The following is a 24,876-nucleotide window of genomic DNA, read 5'->3' as shown; positions in this document are numbered from 1 at the left end:
ATAGTTGCCTAAAAGTTTCTTCGTACTCCGTTTTGTGTGAACAGTCACATATTGATAATGTGTCCAGGGTGTGCAGTGCCTAAGGGCCTGATCCAGCTTGGTTCGCAAGGCTGTGTTCTCACGCACCCGGCCGCTGCAAATTTATGCAAATGAATGGAATCACAATGCGATCGCAGCACTATACAAAGCTGACAACCACATTATCAAGCTATGGGCAACATCTCTTCTAAAACTCACTTCTAAAAACTCTCACTTTAGTAAATTTACCCCAGGTTGTCTGGCGCCAGCACAGCTATGAGGGGTGGGAGCCAGGGGTGTTTCTAGAGAGGTGGGGGCCCGTGTGCAGTCTCCGACACGGGCCACATCCTCTCCGCCCGGCGTTTGGCAGCGCACTGAGTTGTGCGCGGCCGGCGCCGGAGTCTATAGTGTTTGCACAGGTCACCGGGAAAATGGCCATGGCGGCCATTTTTCCTGTACTGCGTATGCACAAACGGCGGGAAAATGGCCACCGCGGCCATTTTCCAGTCGATTTACAGTGCTGGAAGCCCGCGCCGACGTGGCACTCCGGAGAGGTAAGTAATATTATGGGTGCAGGGTGCGCGATGTGGGGCCCGTGTTCCACGCACACCCTGCACCCATTGTAGATACGCCCCTGGTGGGAGCTACACGACTGGGTGGACCCACCGCACAGTAGTCCCCTCGATTATTAAAACGCCCCTGTATGTGAGCTTCAATAATGTTTGATTGCAAAACAAAAAGAAATATATACTGAATGGCAAAATATTCATTTAAAGACAGAAATGATGTCAAAAAGGTCTTACTGGCAAAGCCGCTGGTATTTGATACAAGACCATTGGGGGACAACAAAGCTGCAGAATACAGAGGATTCTTTGAACAGGATTCTGCAGAGGTAAATAATATGAATTTCCAAATCCACATGATCTGGACTAATATGGAACATGGACGGATGGTAACCATGCACTGAGGAAATAAAGAGACAGATCAGATCAGACAACTCTTCAATTGTCTACAGCTGTTCTGTGTGATCCGGCACCCCCACAGTGAGCTTATATAAGATGAAAGATAGGTGCTCCATCTGTCTATCCTTAAATCACAATAACTTAAATTACACTCCTCCAACAGCAGAAATTCCTAAAACTATTGCAGTTTGTGTTCTATCAGCGTCTTGCTCTCAGCAAAACCATCACCTGCATTTCTCAAACTTTACGCATCTGCTTAGAAATATATTTTAGAGCCTAATACGTTTGGGAAGATTCTCTCAATGTTAAAAGAAAGGAGTTTTTGCCTTAACACACAACATGTTATTGTATTATCACACTACCTGATTTCTCCAGTAATTGTTTGGGCAAGGAATTCTTACCGAAACCTCTGCAATGAATTGGAAACTCCCTTCATCCCAATCATCTATAATAATGTGGACTAGGGTCCTGATTCAGAGCTGCTCGCTCTGAATCAGGGCTGCATTTTTTTTTTTGAGCTGGCCTTCTGGCCACTCGCTAAGCTGTGGGTGACCACCCACAGCTTTAGCGAGCGACCAAGTGATGGTAGCGATGGTCCCGACCATCGCGACCATAGGGGCTTGCGACGAGACCCTTGTGGTAGGGTCTCGTCTGCTGCAAGCCCCAGTGAGCTTCCGGCTCTAGTAGAGTGATGTCAGTGGGGCCACCCCCAAACGGCAGGCGTTCCTTTGGGAATGCCTCAGTTTGGGCAAGCCACCCCCCCGACCCGCCTACAAAACGGGGCGAGCTGTCAATCAATATCGACAGCTGCCCCGTTTTGCAGCGAGCCCGGGAGCAAGTGATTTCTCGCTCGCTCCGGGGCTCGCACGTGCGCACTTCCACTTGCGAGCGGGTCTGAATCAGGCCCTAGGGACATTTCCATCTCTTGTGAGAACACTGTAATTTATTTGCCAAAACTACTTTATCAGTATGGTCTAAATGTCAGTTTCTAACCTTACTTTTACTGTAGCCAGTTTTGTTTATTCTTAGTAAAACAATGATGAACATTCTTTTGGACAGAGTGGTTACTTTTGATACTGACCACCGGGATCCCGTACCCAACCCCTTCTAAAAGGTGCATAAATACACTTATGCTGCCCATCCACTAGGCGATTAAACCTAGCGAAGGAGCAATAACGACGGTCATTATCGCTCCATCGCTTGGTAATCGCCCTCAAATCGGGCAACAAAAGGTTAAAAATGACCAGCGATGCGCGCGCCCGCTGGTCGTTTTTAACATCAATCATCGCCCGAACATGACGATCAACCTGACGATCGCCGTCAGGTTGCCATGTGCGGGGATGATTGATCTGCATACACTGAACGTCTGAACGTTCAGTGTATGCAGCTCACCCCGTGGGAGACGACGGCGTCGTAATCGTGCCTTCGTCTCCCGCACCGTTAAGTGGATGGGAAGCTTTACAGTACATACTGATCTACAAGGGATGCATTTGCATCAATATGCCCTTCCTGAACTTTGCCTATGCTAGAACGCTACTCCTCACACCTGTTCCACTTCTCTGGTCCTAAGTGTAGTTGTGATCAGAATTGTTAAGTCTCTGCATTCCTATAGTTGCATGCACTTATTTTCTGAGCATGCACACAGGGAAGTCACATAAAATATGCTATGCATGAACAGGAAACACAAATAGACATGTGTAGTGTTCTCCAGCGCCGTAGCTAGGGTAGTGCGGCCGGTGCCATCGCACAGGGCACCACAGGTCAGGGGGCGCTGTTTGGGCCTGTCAAATTTCTGTTTATTATCATTCTCACATCCTCTTATTTCATCCCCAGCACCTCCTGGCCTCTCCTATCTCTTCCCTGGCCCTCCCCCACGAAGCCATGGCCCTTTTTTGGGTGCATTATGTCCCTTTGAAAAATGAGGGGGCGCCAATGCTCTTTCTAGCACAGTGCACCAAAAAGTCTACTTACAGCTCTGGTGTTCTCACTCACAATAACCAGCCTGCATCAGTTCATAGGGGAAAGTGAGAGTGGATCTAGGTTTTTGATTTTGTCCAGGAAATGGCAACAGTCTAATGTAGGGACAGTCTAAGAGATGCCCACTCAGCATGACATAGACATGAAGAGTAATGATGCTTCTTTGTTGCATCTTAGCGACACCACAGTCTAAGTGCTGCAAGAAGCTTTTTTTTTTTTGACAGTGGAAACACTATGGAATGACATTGACAGTGTATCTCATTGTATCCATGATTTATGATGCCGTGTTTTCCTGGTTAGAAAATTGTAGAGTACCAATGTAATTTTGCCCTTAATATTACCGTCGCTATTCTAATATGTAAATAAATAAATATCTACTCTTTTTGGGAAGTTCAAATCAGCGACCCGCAATTTATGATATCTTATGATTATATAATTTATGTAAGTGACGTGTTGATTACACCGTAAACACCATATCGTCCGATGTAAGACTACGCTTGTGCAAGTAAACAACATGACAATAACCTTAGATTTATTAAATAATAACACAGAGGCATACAGTATATGTGGGGGAAAAGGGTTAAGCTTTATAACTAGCTGTTACCCGCGGCTTCACCCAGCTTCTTTCAACATTTTTTTAATTTAAGGTGTTCTAAGTGTATTGCCTTGCATAGGGGCCCTGACTGGTGGCAGAAGTGCCTTTACCCACCACTCACAGCAATGTCACTGTGTGCCCTGTGCACACAGTGCACAGGGCCCTATCTACAGACTGCTATGTAGCCTATCCTATTCACCCACCACTCACACCAATGTCACTGTGTGCCCTGTGCACAGACTGCTATGTAGCCTATCCCATTCACCCACCTCTCACACCAATGTCACTGTGTGCCATGTGCACAGACTGCTATGTAGCCTTATCCTATTCACCCACCACTCACACCAATGTCACTGTGTGCCCTGTGCACAGACTGCTATGTAACCTATCCTATTCACCCACCACTCACACCAATGTCACTGTGTGCACTGTGCACAGACTGCTATGTAACCTATCCTATTCACCCACCACTCACACCAATGTCACTGTCTGCCCTGTGCACAGACTGCTATTTAACCTATCCTATTCACCCACCACTCACACCAATGTCACTGTGTGTCCTGTGCACAGACTGCTATGTAACCTATCCTATTCACCCACCACTCACACCAATGTCACTGTCTGCCCTGTGCACAGACTGCTATGTAGCCTATCCCATTCACCCACCACTCACACCAATGTCACCGTGTGCCCTGTGCACATACTACTATGTAGCCTATCCTATTCACCCACCACTCACACCAATGCCACTGTGTGCCCTGTGCACAGACTGCTATGTAGCCTATCCTATTCACCCACCACTCACACCAATGCCACTGTGTGCCCAGTTCACAGACTGCTATGTAACCTATCCTATTCACCCACCTCTCACCCCAATGTCACTGTGTGCCCTATCTACAGACTGCTATGTAACCTATCCTATTCACCCACCACTCACACCAATGTCACTGTGTGCCCTGTGCACAGACTGTTATGTAGCCTATCCCATTCACCCACCTCTCACAACAATGTCACTGTGTGCCCTGTGCACAGACTGCTATGTAGCCTCTCCTATTCACCCACCACTCACACCAATGTTACTGTGTGCCCTGTGCACATACTGCTATGTAACCTATCCTATTCACCCTCCACTCACACCAATTTCACAGTGTGCGCTGTGCACAGACTGCTATGTAGCCTATGCTATTCACCCACCACTCACACCAGTGTCACTGTGTGCCCTGTGCACAGACTGCTATGTAGCCTATCCTATTCACCCACCACTCACACCAATGTCACTGTGTGCCCTGTGCACAGACGGCTATGTAGCCTATCCTATTTACCCACCTCTCACTGTGCCCTGTGCACAGACTGCTATGTAGCCTATCCTATTTATGTAACCGCAAGGCCAAAGCACCTCTCCCCCCGCCCATTACCGGCCGCGTGCATGGTGCCACACCTACCTCTTGCATTGATGATGTCAATAAATTTTGCTTTTGTTATTGCTCAGCTTTAACTTGATGGATAAAACAAAATACAGGTTATTTCTAGGGGTTTCCACTACAAAATTATGAGTTTTGATGAAAATCAGTTCAGTAGTTTTTGCGCCAACTTGGAACAAACAGACAGAAACAACATTCTTATTATATTAGTATAGATTAATCAAATGGCAATAGGGAAAAGAGGGCAGATAAAGTATGGTGGTGCAGAAAGAATAACCCCACTAAGCAATATCCCAAGTGATGTTGGTGCAGCACTCTCTCTCTATTCTCCTCTGCCAGTAACAGGGCTGGGCAACTGATGTCTGTGTTAGTTTTTTTTCCTGTGTGGGCCCAAGTTTTAAAGTGGACCAGAATGGGGCGGAACAGCATTCCATCACTTCTGTTTGGAGACGGAACTTAAGGTAATAATTTTTTTTTTTTTTAGCGTAAGCGGCTTCAGATTGGGGGCATAACTTCTGGGGGCATTTACTCTGTGGCATTACTATTGGGGGTACTTTTACTGGGGCATTTTCTCAGGGGCATTACTAATGGGGCACTACTGCTGTGGACACTATGTGTAAAGGGCACTACTGCTGTGGGCATTGTATAAGGGGCACTGCTACTGTGGGCATTGTGCATTAGAGGCACTACTGTAGGCATTGTGTATAAGGGGCACAAATGTGGGCATTGTGTAAATTGGGCACTGCTGTGTGTCATGAATAACTGACACTAGTATGTGGTGTAATGTGAACAGAGGTGAATCAAGATTGTACTACTGTGTGGCATAATTTGAATTGGGAATACTATTGTGTGACCACGCCCTTTCTTTTAAGACCACGGCCCTTTTCTTCGGCACATGCCTTCGGCGCACTGTCCTTTTTTTAAAAAATATGCAGAAAGGGGGGGAGGGTGAGTTTCACCACTTCTCTAGGACTACTTTAAGCACTGTGTGGGCCAATGTGTTTTATTTTTTTCCTGTGGGGGCCAATGTGTTTGTTTTTTTTTGCTATCAGAGTCAATGTGTCTGTTTTCTTTTTTCCTGTGGTCGGCAATGTTGTTTTTCCCATGTGGAGGCGTATGTGTGTGTTTCTTTTCCCCTGGGGTTGGCAATGTTGTTTTTCCCATGTGGAGACCTATGTATGCATTTTTTCCCCCTGGGGTTGGCAATGTTGTTTTTCCCATGTGGAGGCTTATGTGTGTGTTTCTTTTCCCCTGGGGTTGACAATGTTGTTTTTCCCATGTGGAGACTTATGTGTGCGTTTTTTCCCCCTGGGGTTGGCAATGTTGTTTTTCCCATGTGGAGACCTATGTGTGCGTTTTTTCCCCCTGGGGCTGGCAATGTTGTTTTTCCCATGTGGAGGCCTATGTATGTGTTTTTTTTTCCCCTGGGGTCGGCAATGTTGTTTTTCCCATGTGGAGGCCTACTGTATGCGTGTGTGTTTTTTCCCCCTGGGGATGGCAATGTTGTTTTTCCAATGTGGAGGCCTACTGTATGTGTGTGTTTTTTTTCCCCCTGAGGTCGGCAATGTTGTTTTTTTACATGTGGAGGCCTATGTGTGTGTGTTTTTTTCCCCCTGGGGTCGGCAATGTTGTTTTTCCCATGTGGAGACCTATGTGTGTGTTTTTTTATTATCATAAAAATAATAATAATGATAAAAGTATTAATTATGTATACAGTCAGGGAGGGGGGGGCAATCCAAAATTTCTCTGAAAGGGTGCTAGCGGGCTGGCTCTGGGAGGCTGGGCGGAAAATCCTCAACAGAAAGAGACCCTCCCACTAGGGTGCCCACACTATAACTCCAAAATGGCACCCAAAGCCCACCCCTTTCACAGCCATAGGCTGACAAACATCAGACGGTACTATGCACAACTCTACAATAGTTTAACCCTTGCACCAACGGAACAGTCCGTCCCAGTCTGGGGGTTTAATTTCCGACATGCATATACAGTAAAATATATTCCGTCTCCCTATTTTAATGGCTAATAATAACTTGTGTTTTTCTCTGTAAACTAATTTCTGCACGGTGAGTCAGCAGCCAGAATCTGATCAGTTATATTTACCAGGGAAGTCCAAGCATATCAACAGTTGTAAATAATAGCATGAAAAATAGAATTATTGATTTGCCATTTCCATGGACATCCATTCTAATGTAAGGAATACTAGTGTCAGCGACATTTGATGAATGGGCCAGTGGTTGAGCACGTTTTCAGAATCACGGGACGGTAGATCATACACTGAATCATTCTTCTGTGGCTATAAGTCTATGAATAATATATGGAAAGTGAAGCTGAAGTGATCCCTTATTTCTATAAAGAAAAACTCAACAGGGATATTGTCCCAAACCTCTGGAGCCCACTAAACCTCTTTATACGACCTTTTATGAATTACATAAAAAATACCAAAGCCTTTGCAAGTTATGAGACTAAAGAACATGTCTCTCGGTATAGTAAAATGGGTTTACAATCCTGATCCAAAATGGTTAAGGAAACAAAAATCTAATGCTCTTATGAATACAGGCACGATGTAAAGAACTGCATGCATTTTTTAAAATTTTTTTTTGTTTTTATGATCCCTTTTGCTCTCTCCAGGAGGGATGGTGGGATTCAAATACTCAGGATCCCCAGCATTTACAGCCTGGAGTTTGGATGTTGCCTTCTGCAGATTACAATTGTTCATGCTGTTTGTCCAATCACAACGACCGAATTCACCTTGGCTCATGCCTATGATGCAACTGTTCAGATGGCAGCATAAAACTATTTTAGTGTTTTATTTTATTTACTTTTTAACTTAGAAATAAAATTTTTGCTACCTGGACTTTGCTAAAACAATGATGGTTTCCAAAAAAAAGCGTTAGTTGTTGGGAGGTAAGCTAAATTCAGTATGTTCACAGTCCCCATAGAGGTCTATGGGACCGCATTTGCAATAGAAGGGAATACAACAAATATCCGATATCTGCTGCAGTACAATTTTAATAAACACTAATGTGGCAATCCTCCCCCAAAAAACTTTTTTTATTTATAACAAATTCCCAAAATAAACAACAAAACACATGTTTAAGTTATACAGGAGACAGCAGATAATCTGCAATATGTTGCATAATATCACTTGAAATACTGGGCCTTATTCAGCAGTGCACGCTAGTCATGAATCTGCACAGGCGCCAGACCCGTACTGGGCATGTACAATATGGGTCCTGCATGTTCACACTCAGTACAGTAGCAGACTGTCAGTGATTGACAGTCTGCTGCCATTTGTGGGCAGGAGGTGGGTGTGTTGCCACCGTTGGGGGGGAGGGAAGAGGCCAGTATCCCCGTCGGCTTTTTGTTGTATCTATGGCGGCCAGCTTGTGTGACCCCACGGGTCATTCAGCCGGCGGATGTGATCGCAGATTATCCGATGCTGCGTCCTTGGATGCAGCTCGGATAAGTAAGGAATTCAGGGGGCATGACGCCTCCTGCTGCATTAGCATAATTGCATGGACGAAATTGCAAAGCTGCAGTGTAGTCTGTTCATTTTAAAATTTCTTTTATAGGTGTACTACAGGTACCAGTGGGCATGAATTGCCCTGCTTGCTCGTACTTGTGGTTCTCCAAGTTCCAGCATGTGGGGGAGGCTTGCGGGGACCTATAGTTCACCTGCAAAAGACAATATTATTTCAAATGCACCACATTACACAATCAACCTGGGACCCACCGCCCAGGGGTGCCGGGGATAGCCCCGGGCTATTAGCCTAGGCCTGGGGTGCCCTGGAGAGGGGTGACCTCTGTTTTGGGGGGGTCAACAGCTCTCCAGCAATCTCTGGCCTGGGCTGACTAGTGGTCATGGTTGATTCTTCGGCTGGGGGACCCAGTGAAAGGGCTCCCCTGGCTTTGGCATTAGCCCCTCACTAGAAAAATTCCAGTGCTGGTTCTGGACAATACAAGGGGACCCTATACATTTTTTTCCCCTGTATTTCAAAAACCAAGACCAGCTCAGAGCCTATTGCTGGTTGCGCTGAATACAGGGGATCCCTACATCATTTGTCCCCCATATTTTGGCAACCAGGACTGGTTCTAATTAGCCTGAGGATGGGTGTGTTAAATACAGAGGACCCCTATGTCATTTTTTTCCCTGTATTTTCACAACCAGGACCGGCAGTGAAGAGCCCTGGGCTGATTGTGGTTTAGGGAGAGGTGGCCAATTTACACAATCAACCTGGCATCCACTGCCCAGGGGTGCTGGGGATAGCCCTGGGCTATCATCGCAGGCCTGGGGTGCCCTGGAGAGTTCTATAGGGATCTCTGGCCTGAGCTGACTCGCGGTCAGGGTTAATGTTTTGGCTGGGGGACCCGGTGGAAGGGTTCCCCTGGCTGTGGCATTATCCACCCGCTAGAAAGAGCTCTGTACTGGTAATGGAAAATACAGGTTCCCCATATGCTTTTTGTCCCCTGTATTTCCAAAACCAGGACCGGCTCCGCTGAGCCCAATGCTGGTTGTGCTAAATACAGGGGACCCCATATCTTTTGTCCCTGTATTTTGACAACCAGGACTGGCTCTAAAAAGGCCGGTGCTGGATGTGCTAAATGCAGGGAACCTCTATGCTTTTTGTCCCCTGTATTTTCACAACCAGGACTGGCAGTGAAAAGCCAGGGGCTGGTTGTGCTTTGGATGGGGGGGAAGGATGTCCTTTTTTTTTTTTTACACATATTACATTTTTAGCATAGATGAATCTCACTGATACATCCATGCATCTGTGTCTTATTGATTTTAATTTCTCAGATGCATGCCCAGTGCCAAAGAGTCCCTCTGTCAAACGCTGATGCCACTGTGCACTGCCCCATTGCTCCACTCCCCCGATGCTGCTTCCCTGCACTCCTGCAGCCCGCCCCCACAGCTGTCTCTCCCTGTGCACTCCCAAAACACTTCCTGTGTGCCTGCCCTTCTCTACCCGTGCTAATGTACCATTTTGTTGCCCAGCTCCCCTGCAGATGGCCTGGTTTGCTCCTCCAAACCCTGATAGTTAATACATTTTAAAAAAGCAATTAGATTCCGTAGACAAAAACCTTACGGTTTCACATGTCCCATTAAGGCTCCTTAGACATGATCTGAAATTTCACAAAACCTATTGCATTTCTGCCACTCAAACTTAAAAAAGCAATGAAATGCTGATCATTAAGGCTGATGCCTTAATGGACGTGTTTCGTGTGCAGTACAGATATGGTGTGCCATCACACCCTGTGATTAACTGCAGATTCAGCATTCTCAGAATGAGATTGCTGTCACTCACAAAATGGTGGAGCTGCTGATTCAAAGAATTGTGTGCTCATTGGAATACACACATGCAGACGCCATAATGGACATGTTCCTTGCGCAATACAGATATGGTATGCCATCACACCCTGTGGTTAACTGCAGATTCAGCACTCTCACAGAGTGAGATTGCTGTCACTCACTAAATGGTGGAGTTGCTAATTCACAGAATTGTGTGTTCATTGGAATACACACATGCAGTCTATGCAACTGAGGTCTGAGCAGTTATGTGGCACACACATCCCACTCACTGCCCACACATAACAGGTCGTTGGTGGGTTGGAAGGGGCAAAAAAATGCATGATATGAAAGATAAGAATATGATCAATATCATTAACATTCATATCGAGGATTTTAATTGTCCCGTGTGTACGCACCATAAGAAGAGTCAGTTTACTTTTAAACAGTACTTTTCTGGTCTCTGTACTGGTTCGTTCTTCTCTTTCGTCTTCTTGATATTTCATAGTCAATTTGCTTTGTTTTGGGTGTAAAACTTGACATCTGAAAATTTCAGTAATTCTTCAACAGAACAGTATACAGTGTTATTGCTGCCCTAGGCAAAATGCGTGAATGCATCCTTAATTTGTAAATATTCAAACAAATGCTAGTAAAACTGCATAAATGCATGCATATAAGTTCTAATATAACCCTCTACGCTACTATTTTTCTTGGGAAAGATAGGTGGTATGTAAAGCGCAGAGAGAAAAAAATATTTAGAATAAAAATAACAATAATAATAATGATAATAATAAACAGAAATTAAAATAAGGCAGTTAATATATTCCCTTGAAAGGTGATTCCCTAGACAGTTGCCTGGACTATCTATTTGGTAAATAAAAATACAGCTATATCCTTCACTATAAATAATAATAGACAGAAATAGATTGTAGTTGTAATATAATTTTACAGTTAGAAGACAGATATTAGTAACCAATGGAAAATAACAAAGTAATAAAAAATAGTTAAGTTGACATATGCATAAATGGTAAAGTCATTCTTAATAGTAAAGCAATTCTATTTTAATAATTCTTTAATTATTCATGAAAAAAATACATATAGAGGCAATCAAGGACTATAGCCAAGGCCAAAACATGGGGTATACAAGGGGTGCTATCATCCAAAGCACAGGCTCCTGGGGTGGCACCATGACTCCCCCACGACACCTGCAATTGGCTTCCAGGGTGCTTGGAATGGCACCATGCTGTCTGTTGTGCTTCTGCAGGCTGTACAGTCCCCCGGGGAGTCCTTAGGATGCTCCAAACAGTGGCCCCACTCCTCTGCATAAAATCCTAACATCACATGTTCAGGGGAGGACTGGCACAGGACGCAAAGTTTTCCTGCTCCAGCATTAACTCTAGCCTAAGAATTTTGCTAGATATAGAGGGATATTCAATATGAAACGTTAACTTCGCTGTCGAAGTTAACGTTTCATATTGGAGTTTTTACCTGCGTTAAAGTATGGTGCGCGCTCCCGCTTATCCCCATATTCAATATAAAATTAATGAAAACAGGAAACTCCGTAGTTGGATTTGCGTAAAATTATGAATTTTTCCTTAAAAAAATTGTAAGACCCCCCTAAAGTTGTAAAAACATGGGGGAACACTATGGGTACCCCCGTTTTAGCCTTTAATTGAAAGTAGGGGATTTAAATAGCCGCAGCAGGTGTTTTTTTTCCGACATTGAAGAAGTGATGTAGAAGAGCACTTAGGTTATTTTTTTCGTTTTTTTAAGTGATCCCATCAAATTTGGGGTACATGAAAATGGGTACTAGCATATTTTTAAGTCCCTAAAGTAAGTTTTTCAAAATTCTGCATTTGTGCATCTGCCACTATAAATCTATTCTAGAATACACCTGCCGCATACTTGCAGAATAGCCCTGAACCTATTTCCCTATTGTTAAACAATTTTTTCCCATTTTTTTTTTCACCCCAATTTTTAAATAAATTTTTTGGGGTGTCCCTATTTTTTTTAATACTTTTTTTGACACAGTTCATTTTTAAATGTTATTCCCAGGGGTGCAGGCTATTTTTTTTAAGCCTGCACCCCTAAACCCCAATTCTGCACTTTTTTTCAACACCTATTCAATGGTGAAAAGTTATCCCCGTTTTTTATCAAAGACTTTTCAAAACTGCGATAAGTCTTTGAAATTGAATACGGTGTAAAAGTCAAACCTGCGATAATGACTTCAAAAGTGCGATATTAACGCAAAAACGATGTTATCGCTCCCATATTGAATACCCCTGATAGAGGTAAAAGCATCTGAATACTTGAATGAGTTTGAGGATAGATAAGCCCCCTGTTTGTTATGGAATTTTTGTAAGGTGGTTTAAGGGTTGAGGGGGTGTAGTCAGATATCGGTCACTTGATAAATGTAAGCCTATTATTGGCATTAAGGGGAGGGTCTGGAGGACTCATATAATTAGCCTGGTGACAGGAAACATATTCCTATTTCCAGTTTATTCAAATGACTAAACTGGTTTGTATTATTTTTTATTTTCGTTGGATTGTACATTTTCATGTTTTTCCTTCCAACAGGTAGAGGTGCAGCCTGGCGGGAAGCAGTGCTCCTAGATGGCCTATTAAGGCCCAAGAGTGCCTGGGTAGCACCTATCCTTTGAGAGTGGCAAGTTGGTCACCGTCTAAGGGGGGACCTGGTCATCTAAGGGAGGGGTCAAAGCTGTGCCAATTAAGGGGGGATGGCACTGCTTTACTGTAGGTCGGTCTGCGCAGGGTAGGGGATCCGCCCCTATTATTTAGTTTATTAGTATCCATCGGGCTGTGGCCTCAGACCTCTGCTTTCTTCCTGCCAGTTATTCTCAGATTTCAATTCGATTAATAAATTCTGGTTGTGACCTCTTTTACATCCATATATGTGTCAGAGTGTTTATTTCTAGGTTCAGGTTTAAGTTACTGTAAGTTAACAAAAGGGAATAATAAAACAAATGGGTGACTTATGAAATATTAATAAAAATAAACAATATTTATAGGTCTTGGCAATCTGCACAGCACTGGTTACAATTTTTTTTTTGTTTGAATCATACAATAATTGCCCGGTTGAAACGTTCCCAATTACATTTGCCTGTCTCATCTTTATGAGTTAGTAGTCACTGGTACCCAGACTTGAACCGGGGTTCCTAGAAATTGTCAGGGTTATGCATATTATTGTATAGGCATTGTTCATAACTGTAGAGTCAGCTGCTTCTCCATATAATATAACATGCGGCTTTCAGCAGTCAGTGAAGGATAAGCAGAAAATTTGTCTTTCTGTCATTTCCAGCTGTGTTCATGTAAGTATACAATTTAAACTTGTGCATTATGTGTCCTTTGTGAGTCAATTGCTCTACACTGTTTATTTTTCAATCTGTGCTTCTCTCTCTTTCCCCACCCAAACCAGTGAATTAATATTATGTGCAAGGACAGAAACAGTACATATCTCGGGATGAGTGAAAGTGTTGTGAATTTCATGAGACCTGAGGTTTGAGACAGAATAGCCTATTTTGTAGATGCACAATCTTCAAATCTTCTTTCTGCTTCTTTACCATTCTACAGATGAGCACCTTGCACTGTATTTGTAATTTGGCATTTTGTTGAACTCACAGTGCATGAATAGAGCTGAGGCGATGATCAGTAGTTTCTGGTGTGTGGTGTGTTTGGATTAGGGATGGCCATCAACCATCGATGGCCAAATAACCATCAATGGTTTGCCACCAATAGTCGATGGTTTTGCCATCGAGGGTGGAGTCCATTTTATTTTTGCCATTGATGGCAGGGAACACAGATTTTTTTTTTTTTTTTTAGCAACTGCATTTGGCATGGCGCAAGGCTCTGCCCTCCAAAAGCCCAATCAGCTCCATCCTCTTCCCTGATTGGAGGTGGCTAAATGTGAACTGTAGGACTGTAAAGTATTTTATTTGTCGCTACAGTTCTGTGGTATTTGCTCATACTGTAGTATGGCTTGGAGCACCAATTCAGTATGTTAATTTAATTGCAGGCTTCTTGATACATTGCATTTATTTGATGATGTACAAATTTGTTACAATTGCAGCCTTCAATATCTGTAAACATAATTGAAACAGTGGATAATAATATCCATAAAACAGAACATGATAATAGTCCCCATTGCAATAGTTACATGCGAAAATCGATATACAGTATGTCAATTTGATGGTAAAAATTACAATTCCAGCTATGTCTATTTTATGATTTGTGTCGATGTGGAGATAAAAAATGATGTTTATTGGTTTTGTTTTTAAGTTCCTGAGGGTTTTTTTTTGTAAGCTTGGCAGATTATTGAAGAATATTCCAATAACTGAAACCACCTGTTGTGAAAAAACAATTTTAGAAAAGAGACAATTTTACTTGCAGTTACGATGATGCCTATTTAAATCATTTGAATCACACCTACTGCGGTATTAAGTTGACTGAATAAAAGATGTTGAGATCATGTGGAACAGAAGGATTGTTACTACAAATGATATCACAAATTGTACGTTGTAAATTAAACCTATAAAATTGTAAGGCTTCCAATGCTATTGATTTCCCTGCAGTGATGTCTTGGTGTATGGTTTGCTACAGTAGCATCAAACAAGAGAAGGAGTTTTTGCTTATTTACTCTCCAGGGGAAGGAGGAATGTTTACGTAGCTCACTGAGTGGGAACATTAGAAAGTATGGTCTGAGATCTGGATTATTCATCATATAAATATAATAACTCAAAAAATGACCAGGGCTTTACTAGCCATATTGAAATGGAGATGTCAGTTGTCCTAGGCAATCCTGTGGTCACAGAAGATGCTCGTGGGGGTGCCTGTTGACCATTAGTACAGTTATAGCTAGGTTACAGTGAATTATTGCAGAAGGGTGAACCAGCTGTATAAGTGCGATAGATAGATAGATAGATAGATAGATAGATAGATAGATAGATAGATAGATAGACAGATTACATCTATCTATCTATCTCAAATGCAAACTGTGCCTTGGAAAGAGGCTCATGTTGCATAGCTTGCATAGTTGGCCATATACGCAAGATACTGTACATCCTGCTCTGCAAGAGTATCATATGCGCTTGCTTTACTTTTAGAGAGAACATTAGTATACGTGCAAGGTTACTCATGGGGAACACAGTTGTATATGTACCTGGGTTAATCCTGGAGAGAACAGTAGTATATGGCTCCTGTTTTATCCCAGGAGAGAACAGTAGTATATTTGTCTGCTTTACTCCTGAAGGATTATGTATGAAGCGTAAGGTTGTGAAACCCGGTGTTTCTGATTGTTTTAATGCCTGATAAGTAAAATGGCAATGCTTTTACTAACCATGTCTTGCTAGTAAAAAGTATTGCCCTTTTAAACATAATACATTCAGTAATACATACAGTGAATAAACACCCGGAGAGAACATTAGTATAGGTGGAAGGTTACTCATGGAGAGAACAGTACTATATGTATCTGATTTACTCCTGGAGAGAACAATAGTAAATGCACATGATTTGCTCCAGGAGTGAACAGTAGTATATACACCTGATTTGAAACTGCAAAGAACAGTCAGTAGTATATGCACCTGATTTACTCCTGGAGAGAACAAAAGTAAATGCACCTGATTTACTCCTGGAATGAACAATAGTATATACACCTGATTTACTTCTGGAGAGAACAGTAGTATATGCACCTGATTTGCTCCTGGAGTGAACAATAGTATATTCACCTGATTTACTCCTGGAGAGAACAGTAGTATATGCACCTGATTTACTCCTGGAGTGAACAATAGTATATGCCCCTGATTTACTCCTGGAGAGAACAGTAGTATATGCACCTGGTTTACTCCTGGAGTGAACAATAGTTTATGCACCTGATTTACTCCTGAAGAAAACAGTAGTATATGCACATGATTTACTCCTGGTGAGAACAATAGTATATTCACCTGATTTACTCCTGGAGAGAACAGTAGTATATGCACCTGATTTACTCCTGGAGTGAACAATAGTATATTCACCTGATCTACTCCTGGAGAGAACAGTGGTATATGCACCTGATTTACTCCTGGAGTGAACAATAGTATATGCCCCTGATTTACTCCTGGAGCGAACAGTAGTATATGCACCTGATTTACTCCTGGAGAGAACAATAGTATATACACCTGATTTATTCCTGGAATGAACAATAGTATATACACCTGATTTATTCCTGGAGAGAACAATAGTATATGCACCTGATTTACTCCTGGAGAGAACAGTAGTATATGCACCTGATTTACTCCTGGAGAGAACAGTAGTATATGCACCTGATTTACTCCTGGAGTGAACAATAGTATATGCCCCTGATTTACTCCTGGAGAGAACAGTAGTATATGCACCTGATTTACTCCTGGAGAGAACAATAGTATATACACCTGATTTATTCCTGGAGAGAACAATAGTATATACACCTGATTTATTCCTGTAGAGAACAATAGTATATGCACCTGATTTACTCCTGGAGAGAACAGTGGTATACATGCCTAAGTTACCCCAGGAGAGAACAGTAGTATAGATGTGTCCCCATACACGTAACCCCAATATGTCATGCAGCATGAGACGCCTGGTGCGTGTGAACCAAGCCGAGCGGTGTAGAATCTTTTTTTACACAAATGTATCTTAGCTTCACTTACAATGTGATGCAACAAACCTGCTTCACAAGGCTGCACTGATTAATTTGATATGCAACACTTGTGCAACTAAGTCAGAATCTAGATATGGAACTCAGCATAAAGATGCAGACCGTTGCGCACAGATACACAAGTGTTGCATATCAAATGAATCAGTGCAGCCTTGTGAAGCAGTTTTGTTGCATCTCATTGCGACTAAGATGCACATTCATGACAAAAAGATGCAAAATCTATTCTTGGTGTGAGCACAGAACCTGGCATGCTGAAAGGGATGTTTGGGGCGACTGGAGCAATAGTGTATGAGGACACACCTATATATTTGCGCCTGGTTTACTGTACATTTTGTGAAATGATAACTAGAATCTGACTGGTTCCCATCGATATCACCTCAGTTTGTCCTCTTTAGAATGTTTGGTCCATCTAATCCTGTTACTACAAAGCAGAAAATAAAATGTCAATATCAAAATGAATTGAGCTCCCCACTATACCTGCACAGTATGCATAGCTTCTTACTGGGACCTTTAAATCTATTTACGTGAATTAAATTACCTTAGGGATGTTCCTGTGGGGAGGAGCATTGGTAAGCACATCTGCATATTTGGCTCCCCATGAATCGTCCTCGGTAAGATGTAAAGCGCACAGTGGAGAGAGTCCTACTCTTCAGCTACCAATAGCACAGATTGTTACTGCTTTGGTTAAGTACAATTAGAACAAGCTATATAAAATCACCCATTGGAAAAGCTCTTATAGTGTCTGTTGTATGCATAATATTTTTATGATAATAATAATGTTATTTATATAGCACTTTTCTCCAAAGAGCTTCACTATGTTACATTTCATAAAATAATTACTACAGCGTGTCTTCATTTTTGTCAAAGAACCGAAGACTCTCATACAGTTGAGGAAGGTGAAGTGGAGAATGAAAAGTCACCATCCCTCAAATTATTACCTCCTTTGGAAGAACGGATGACTTACTTCAGAAACATGCTTCTTGAAAGAGGGGTAGGAAAGCCAATTTTGTTTGCATTATTTGTTATGTTCACAATTGGATGCAACATTGTAGGAGGTGTCATCTTGTATTGCCAAGAAGCCTTGTCCAAAGTTAGTTTAGCACTGTGACTTTGCTCTGATAACCATTAACTTCAGTGGAAAAAGCCACCATAAATTTTAATTAAATATCACTTTAGTTTTTGATAAGAAAGTCATTGCAATAAAAGTTATATATATATATATATATATATATATATATATATATATATATATGATATGGTGATAGTAGATGATTTTAAAATATAGCATTTTCTGGTGCAAATCAAATAACCAAATACATGCTACATATTCATGTTGATTAAGCTAATTGAACATAGATAATTACGTACAGTAATATTATTACATTTCTAGACAAGTATCTAGAATAACATATCAAACATACTGTAGAATTAAGTCATATAGTAAAAGAGAGCTTGACAAAGAAGAAAAATGAGTATTAAATTATTTTAAGTATTAGATAATATTGTGGGAATTACAAGTGCCTGCTCAGCCAATCACAAGCTGATACAATGTAAGCACTGCACATGATTGGCTGAGCTTTTCACATGTACAGTATTTATTTTTGCAATGTATTCCAATGGGGTTGCTACTTAAATAAATGGGAAAAAGTGATTTTGCTCTTTAGAATAAAATTGCCGAAAATTACCGTACCTGATTTTGATATAAATTGATGTTTAATAGATTTAAACGTGTTTCGGAAAAAAGTTGCAATTTTTTTTTTTTATGGTGATTTTACGGTTTGGTAAACTGCTGAACAAAACCATCAATTGCTAAGGTGTGAATAAGGTGTCCTAATGTGACACCCCATTGTTATGCCATGGACCCATGTGTATTTATCAGCATAGGTTCTTATAGTAAAGATATGAAGTAAAAATAATCAGAAAGACTCTTGCTATTAAGACAATGTATTGAGATTGCCTTCCACATGTAGACTAATGTATGCTCAGAAATATTAACATATAAATAATGACATATATCTATAAGAATGGTAGATACTTCACCCTGGTTCTCAGCTATGTATAAATGATTTTCAAGTTCATTAAAGTGTCGTCAGACAATAGCAGGATGGAAAACGATTCTTCTCTTAGTTATTACGTGGACAGAATATTTATCATGGCTCTAAGTGTTCTCAATGTTCTGCAGGTGTCAGCGTTTTCTACATGGGAGAAGGAGCTGCATAAAATAGTTTTTGATCCTCGGTATCTCTTATTAAACTCAGATGAGCGAAAACAGGTCAGTTTCGGTGTTATTATTATATGTAAAATGCAATTGAGAGGAATTCACAAAAGTTTCTTCCTAACATGATTTTCATAGTGTTATTTACACTGTTTCCGTGAATTAAATATTACCACTAAAATTTACATTTTTCTAATTTTATCATCCTCATTGAGTCAATTTAGTGAATTCATTATATTTTTTTCTTTTGTTATTTTAAAGGATTGTAAACTGCCTATTAACAGTAGCACATAATGCACTCATATGATTAGAGCTGCCTTAAGAAATTAACAGCGGGCCCTGGTAGAGGGGTGTGGCAAAGTGTCTGGGGGCTTGCCCATGCCATTATGAATATTGAGCCCCGTACGTACAGTATATTCTGCGGAGTGGCATGTTCACAGCATCTTGGGATATGCGACTCAGGTGGAGATGTATCAAGCCTTGGAGAGATATAAAGTGGAGAGAGATACAGGGGGATGTGTATCAAACATTGGAGAGAGATAAAGTACCAACAAATCAGCTTCTACCTGTCATTTTTCAAACACAGCCTATAAAATGGCAGTTAGGAGCTAATTGGTTGGCACGTTCTCTTTCTCTACTCATCTCCCCCCAAAGTACCAATCAATCATCGTCTAACTGTCCTTTTACAAAAACAGCCTATAAAAGGACAGAAACTGATTGGTTGGCACTTTATCTCTTTCCACTTTAGGTTTGATACATCACACCCACAATCTTCTAGGTGGGCCCACACCCTTCCATTGACAATGTTAAAAGAAACCATTTTAGTAAATCAAATATGTCATGTTAATTTTTTTAAATGTAAATAAAGAATATTTGAACTAACTATTCATAAAATTGATGTATTAAATGTGATAGTAATTTTATCAGACCCACTTTTAACAAGTACATCACTAAACTAATTTGTGCCGCAAATACATTTGTTAATTGGTGATTCTTTGTTAAAGGAAAAAAATGTTAACATGTGCGTTAAAATACTTGTAATGGCTTTAATGACTCTTGTGCGAATTCCACTCATTATACATTTATATAGAGAGAACAAGAGATGGATGACTGAGCCTTTTGAAGTGTGTTTTGGATTTCATATGAATGATGTTTTGCATGGTTTGAACAAATGAGTGGAACATTACTCAGTGCTCGTTACGCGAGCATATGAGACATCACTGTATTATTTAGAAAAAGGAAAATAATGGCTATAATTTAACCAAAACAAACAAGCAGAAATAATATTTTGTTTTAACTGACTACTACTGAAATCAAAAAAGTAATTTCTTGTTCTATGTTTAAATGATATGTAGATTATGTCGACACAGAATGTCGATATGGTGATTATGTCGACATTGTGAATTTTGACAGTCTGTGTCGACATTACAGATTTATAGTTATGGTTTGGGCTATAACGGTAGAACAACGTCATGTCGACACACTGACTCTTGTTACTATGACCATGATGAGGTTACTGTATGACCATGTCGACATTCTGGTGTTGATTTTCTGTTTGTACCACACCCATATATATTATGTAAATAGGTAGAATGTAGTTTGGGGTTGAAATGATTGCATCCAATGTATTAGCAAAGTAATGGATCATTGAGTCAGTGGTACTGTATGTGCCTTGTGCATAATCATTGCTTAGGTGCATGGGAGTTGACGTATGTGCCCTTTTTTTCCCATATAATACGGATTTTCATACTGACATGCCCACAAAAAAGTCTTAAACTTCCAGATTCAGTTGCATCATGATAATAGGCGTGCGCAGACGCCGGCACAGGAGGTACCTCTTTGGCACTTCTCCCTCCACCGGGTCATGGACAACCCCATCAACACCCCCCAACAGGACATAGACTACTCACCTGGATGGAGAGGGGACGGGTTAGTTCATGACCCGGCAGAGGGGGAAGTGCCAAAGTGGCACCCCCTGTGCCGTCACCTAACACAGCCCTAAACCTAACCCTAATACTTAACGTCGGGATCTCAGCCGCCGAGATTCTGACTCCTGTTGGGATTCTGAGCGCCGGAATTCTACATCCCGGGATAGGAGAGGGAGGGGCTGTGTTATTGCAGGCCGAGTACAGCGAGGTTCTTGTCCTTGTAAATGTAACGTAACCAGACCAGGATACAGACATTGTCAGGATGCGTATATCTTGCCGATGCTCGACCTTCGCACTGATGATGATCGGCAGCCACTTCTGATTTGCTGTGTCTTGATCCCATCCCTTAATGGTATATAAATTCGTAGTCTATTAGGATTATTTCAATTTATATTTTCCCACAGCAGAAAGGAATATTCCTATTTATTATTGCACAATAAAATACAAATTGAGTAACATTAACTACTAACAATTAACACTGTCGGAACCGTGTGGCCGGCAGTTCGATTCTCGGCAGCGGCAGCCCGACACTGGAACAGATCCGGCAGCGGCAGCCCGACAGGGCTGGAAATCCCGATCGTCACCAGGTAAGTATTAACTAACCTAACCTGCCCCCCTAACCCTCCCTTAGGGGTGCCTAACCCTAACCTCCCCCCCAAGTGCCTAACCCTAATCCCCTCTCCTAGTGCCTAAACCTAACCCCCCCTTCCCTGCTGCCTAGACCTAAGTCCCCCGGGGGGGGTGCCTAACCCTAACCCTCCCTTCCCCTAGCCTAACCCTAACCTCTCAGGGGGGTGCCTAGCCCTAAGTCCCCACCGGGAGCCCTAAACCTAACCCTCCCCCCTGCAGCTGCCCGCTCACCTGGCCCTGCATCGCATCTAGATGCCGGGCATTTCACCCTCGCCAGGATATGACAGTCGGGAAGCCGGCTGTCGGTATAATGTCAGCCGGCTTCCCGATTGCATCCCACACTGTCAATCCACATCTCCTGGCGTAAACCTATCACATATACTACTGTTTTCTCCATGCGTAAAACAGGCGTATACTGTATACAACCCCTGCAGTGTTTGTGATGCGTCCAATGCAGCATTCTATGCAAAATGCAACTTTTGCCAGGTGCATTTTATCCCATGATCTACAGATGTGTCCAGCTACATCTTTGCCGATCGCGCTACAAACATGTGCACGCATCACACCATGCGATTGCCTGTAGCAGCATACGCTACGGTACGCTATGGCATGCACTGCGATTGCAACATGCAATCCTATGGAGATGTGGGTGCGGAATCATGACACCAGTCAGAACCCCGGCACCAGCATCCCAACCGCCGGCATCCTGATGGCAAGTATTGGGCTTAGGGTTAACCACTAGGGGGAATAGGCACTAGGGAGAGAGAGTTACAAACCGTGCTAGAGACCTCCATCTGAGACCTCTGCATCTTCCCATGCGTTTGTCTCCTCGCGGCTTGCTGAGTCGCTGGCTGCTGCTGTCAGTGGAATCCAATGTGGGGCTTAGGCCTGAAGGTTGTTTCCTGTATCCCCGCTGTTGCCTAGGTATCTCAGCCACACTTCCAGGCACTTCCAATGCTTCTGCATGCCAGACCTCTGGATCATGGGCGCGGCCATCTTGGATCAAGTCAAGTTTTCCAGATCCATCCAGTCAGCAGCACTCTCCAGTTGCTCCAGCCAATCATCATCCGACCAGGGGTATAAAAGCCCTTCCCTGACTCTGTCTCATTGCCAGTACAATAGTGCTCTTGCTCTAGCCAGACCTATGCTTGTTTCCAGTTCCAGTTCACCTGTGACTCTGTTCCTGTGTACTCCAGCCGGGAGTACTCCTGCCCGATTCAGCACACTGCATCCCGGAGTTCTATTTCAAGTGCTAACCCAATCCAGCACACTCCATCCCGGAGTTCTATTCAAAATGCTTTCCCAATCCTGCATACTCCTTCCAGGAGATATACTGTACTCTGTTACAGTATTCTACTCAGTATTCAACTCATCTACAAGTTCTACAGTATTTAACCCTGCAATTCTCCTCCACAGTACCCCCTGAACCTCAGAGACTTTTTACATTTTGTTTTACAGTGTCTACAGTGTCACGCTCTGAATGAGGGCCGCCCTCCATAAAAATGGAGCGTCCTCCTGGACGCTCGTATAGCTGTGGGTCACCACCCACAGCCTATACAAGCGTGCAGTTTGTTGGCCGCGATGGTCTTGACCATCGCGACCATCGAAACTGCGAGCCGGAGCCTGCGGTTGAGGTTTTCAACCGCAAGCCCCGGAGTGATTTTGGCTCTATCAGAACCAAAATCACTCCCACTGACATCACTAGTGATGTCAGTGGGCCGGCTTCTGACGGGAGGTGTTCCCGTGGGAACGCCCCCGTCAGGGAGGCACGCCCCCGGCACGCCCACCAAAGGGGGCGTGCTGTCAATCAACATCGACAGCACGCCCCCTTTGATCAGACACAACGAGCGAAGGAAAGTCCTTCGCTCGTCGCATCTGGCGCATGCGCACGACGTAGCTCCCGTCATCGTGCGCATGCGCAGTGCACAACATCGACCCACTTGCGAGCGGACAGCCGCTTGCGAGTGGGTCTGAATCAGGCCCTATATTTACCATCTCTCATTAGTTCTCATTTAACTGTATGCAACAGAATTATATTAAACCATCTAAATTCCAACTCTCTCCTGGTCCTGATGTCTCTGTACCACAACCCAGTTCAGGTTCACCCCTTCCAATACCACGAGCCATGACAGAGAGTTAGGGATAGGCACTAGGGGAGGGTTAGAGGTAGGCACTAGGGGGAGGGTTAGGGTTAGGCACTAGGGAGAGAGTTAGGGATAGGCACTAGGGGGAGAGTTAGGAATAGGCACTAGGGAGAGAGTTAGGGATAGGCACTAGGGGAGGGTTAGAGATAGGCACTAGGGGTAGAATTAGGGATAGGCACTAGGGAGAGAGTTTGGGATAGGCACTAGGGGGATGGTTAGGGATAGACACTAAGGGGAGGGTTAGAGATAGGCACTAGGGGGAGGGTTAGAGATAGGCACTAATGGGAGGGTTAGAGATAGGCACTAGTAGGAGGGTTAGGGATAGGCACTACGGGGAGATAGTTAGGGTTAGGCACTAGGGGGAGGGTTAGAAATAGGCACTAGGGGGAGGGTTAGGGATAGGCACTAGAGGGAGCATTAGGAATAGGCTCTAGGGGGAGATTTAGGGCTAGGCACTAGGAGGAGGGTCAAGGCTAGGCTCCAGGGGGAGGGTTAGGGATAGGCCCTAGGAGGTCAGGCACTAGGGGGAGGGTTAGGGATAGGCACTAGGGGGAGGGTTAGAGATAGGCACTAGGGGGAGGGTTAGAGATAGGCACTAAGGGGAGGGTTAGAGATAGGCACTAGGGGGAGGGTTAGGGATAGGCACTATGGGGAGAGAGTTAGGGTTAGGCACTAGGGGGAGGGTTAGAGATAGGCACTAGGGGGAGGGTTAGAGATAGGCACTAATGGGAGGGTTAGAGATAGGCACTAGTGGGAGGGTTAGGGATAGGCACTACGGGGAGATAGTTAGGGTTAGGCACTAGGGGGAGGTTTAGAAATAGGCACTAGGGGGAGGGTTAGGGATAGGCACTAGAGGGAGCATTAGGAATAGGCTCTAGGGGGAGATTTAGGGCTAGGCACTAGGAGGAGGGTCGAGGCTAGGCTCCAGGGGGAGGGTTAGGGATAGGCACTAGGAGGTCAGGCACTAGGGGGAGGGTTAGGGATAGGCACTAGGGGGAGGGTTAGAGA

At 43.2% G+C, this 24,876-nt stretch overlaps 1 protein-coding gene across 2 annotated transcripts in view; it reads left to right on the top strand.

Moving 5' to 3' along the window:
• Positions 1-24,876, top strand: part of TCERG1L (transcription elongation regulator 1 like) — a 325,549-nt gene that overhangs the window by 296,336 nt on the left and 4,337 nt on the right. For both annotated transcript variants that reach the window (XM_088476871.1, XM_088476870.1), the window contains exons 11-12: positions 17,819-17,942; positions 19,134-19,223. In XM_088476871.1, coding sequence (XP_088332997.1) covers positions 17,819-17,942; positions 19,134-19,223 — 214 coding nt within the window. The remainder of the gene's footprint in view (positions 1-17,818; positions 17,943-19,133; positions 19,224-24,876) is intronic.

The sequence above is a fragment of the Taudactylus pleione genome, unplaced genomic scaffold (assembly GCF_031769625.1).
Source record: "Taudactylus pleione unplaced genomic scaffold, aTauple2 ptg000198l, whole genome shotgun sequence".
NCBI lineage: Eukaryota > Metazoa > Chordata > Amphibia > Anura > Myobatrachidae > Taudactylus > Taudactylus pleione.
Note: the sequence above shows the minus strand (reverse complement) of the source record. Positions and strands in the feature narration are given on the sequence as shown.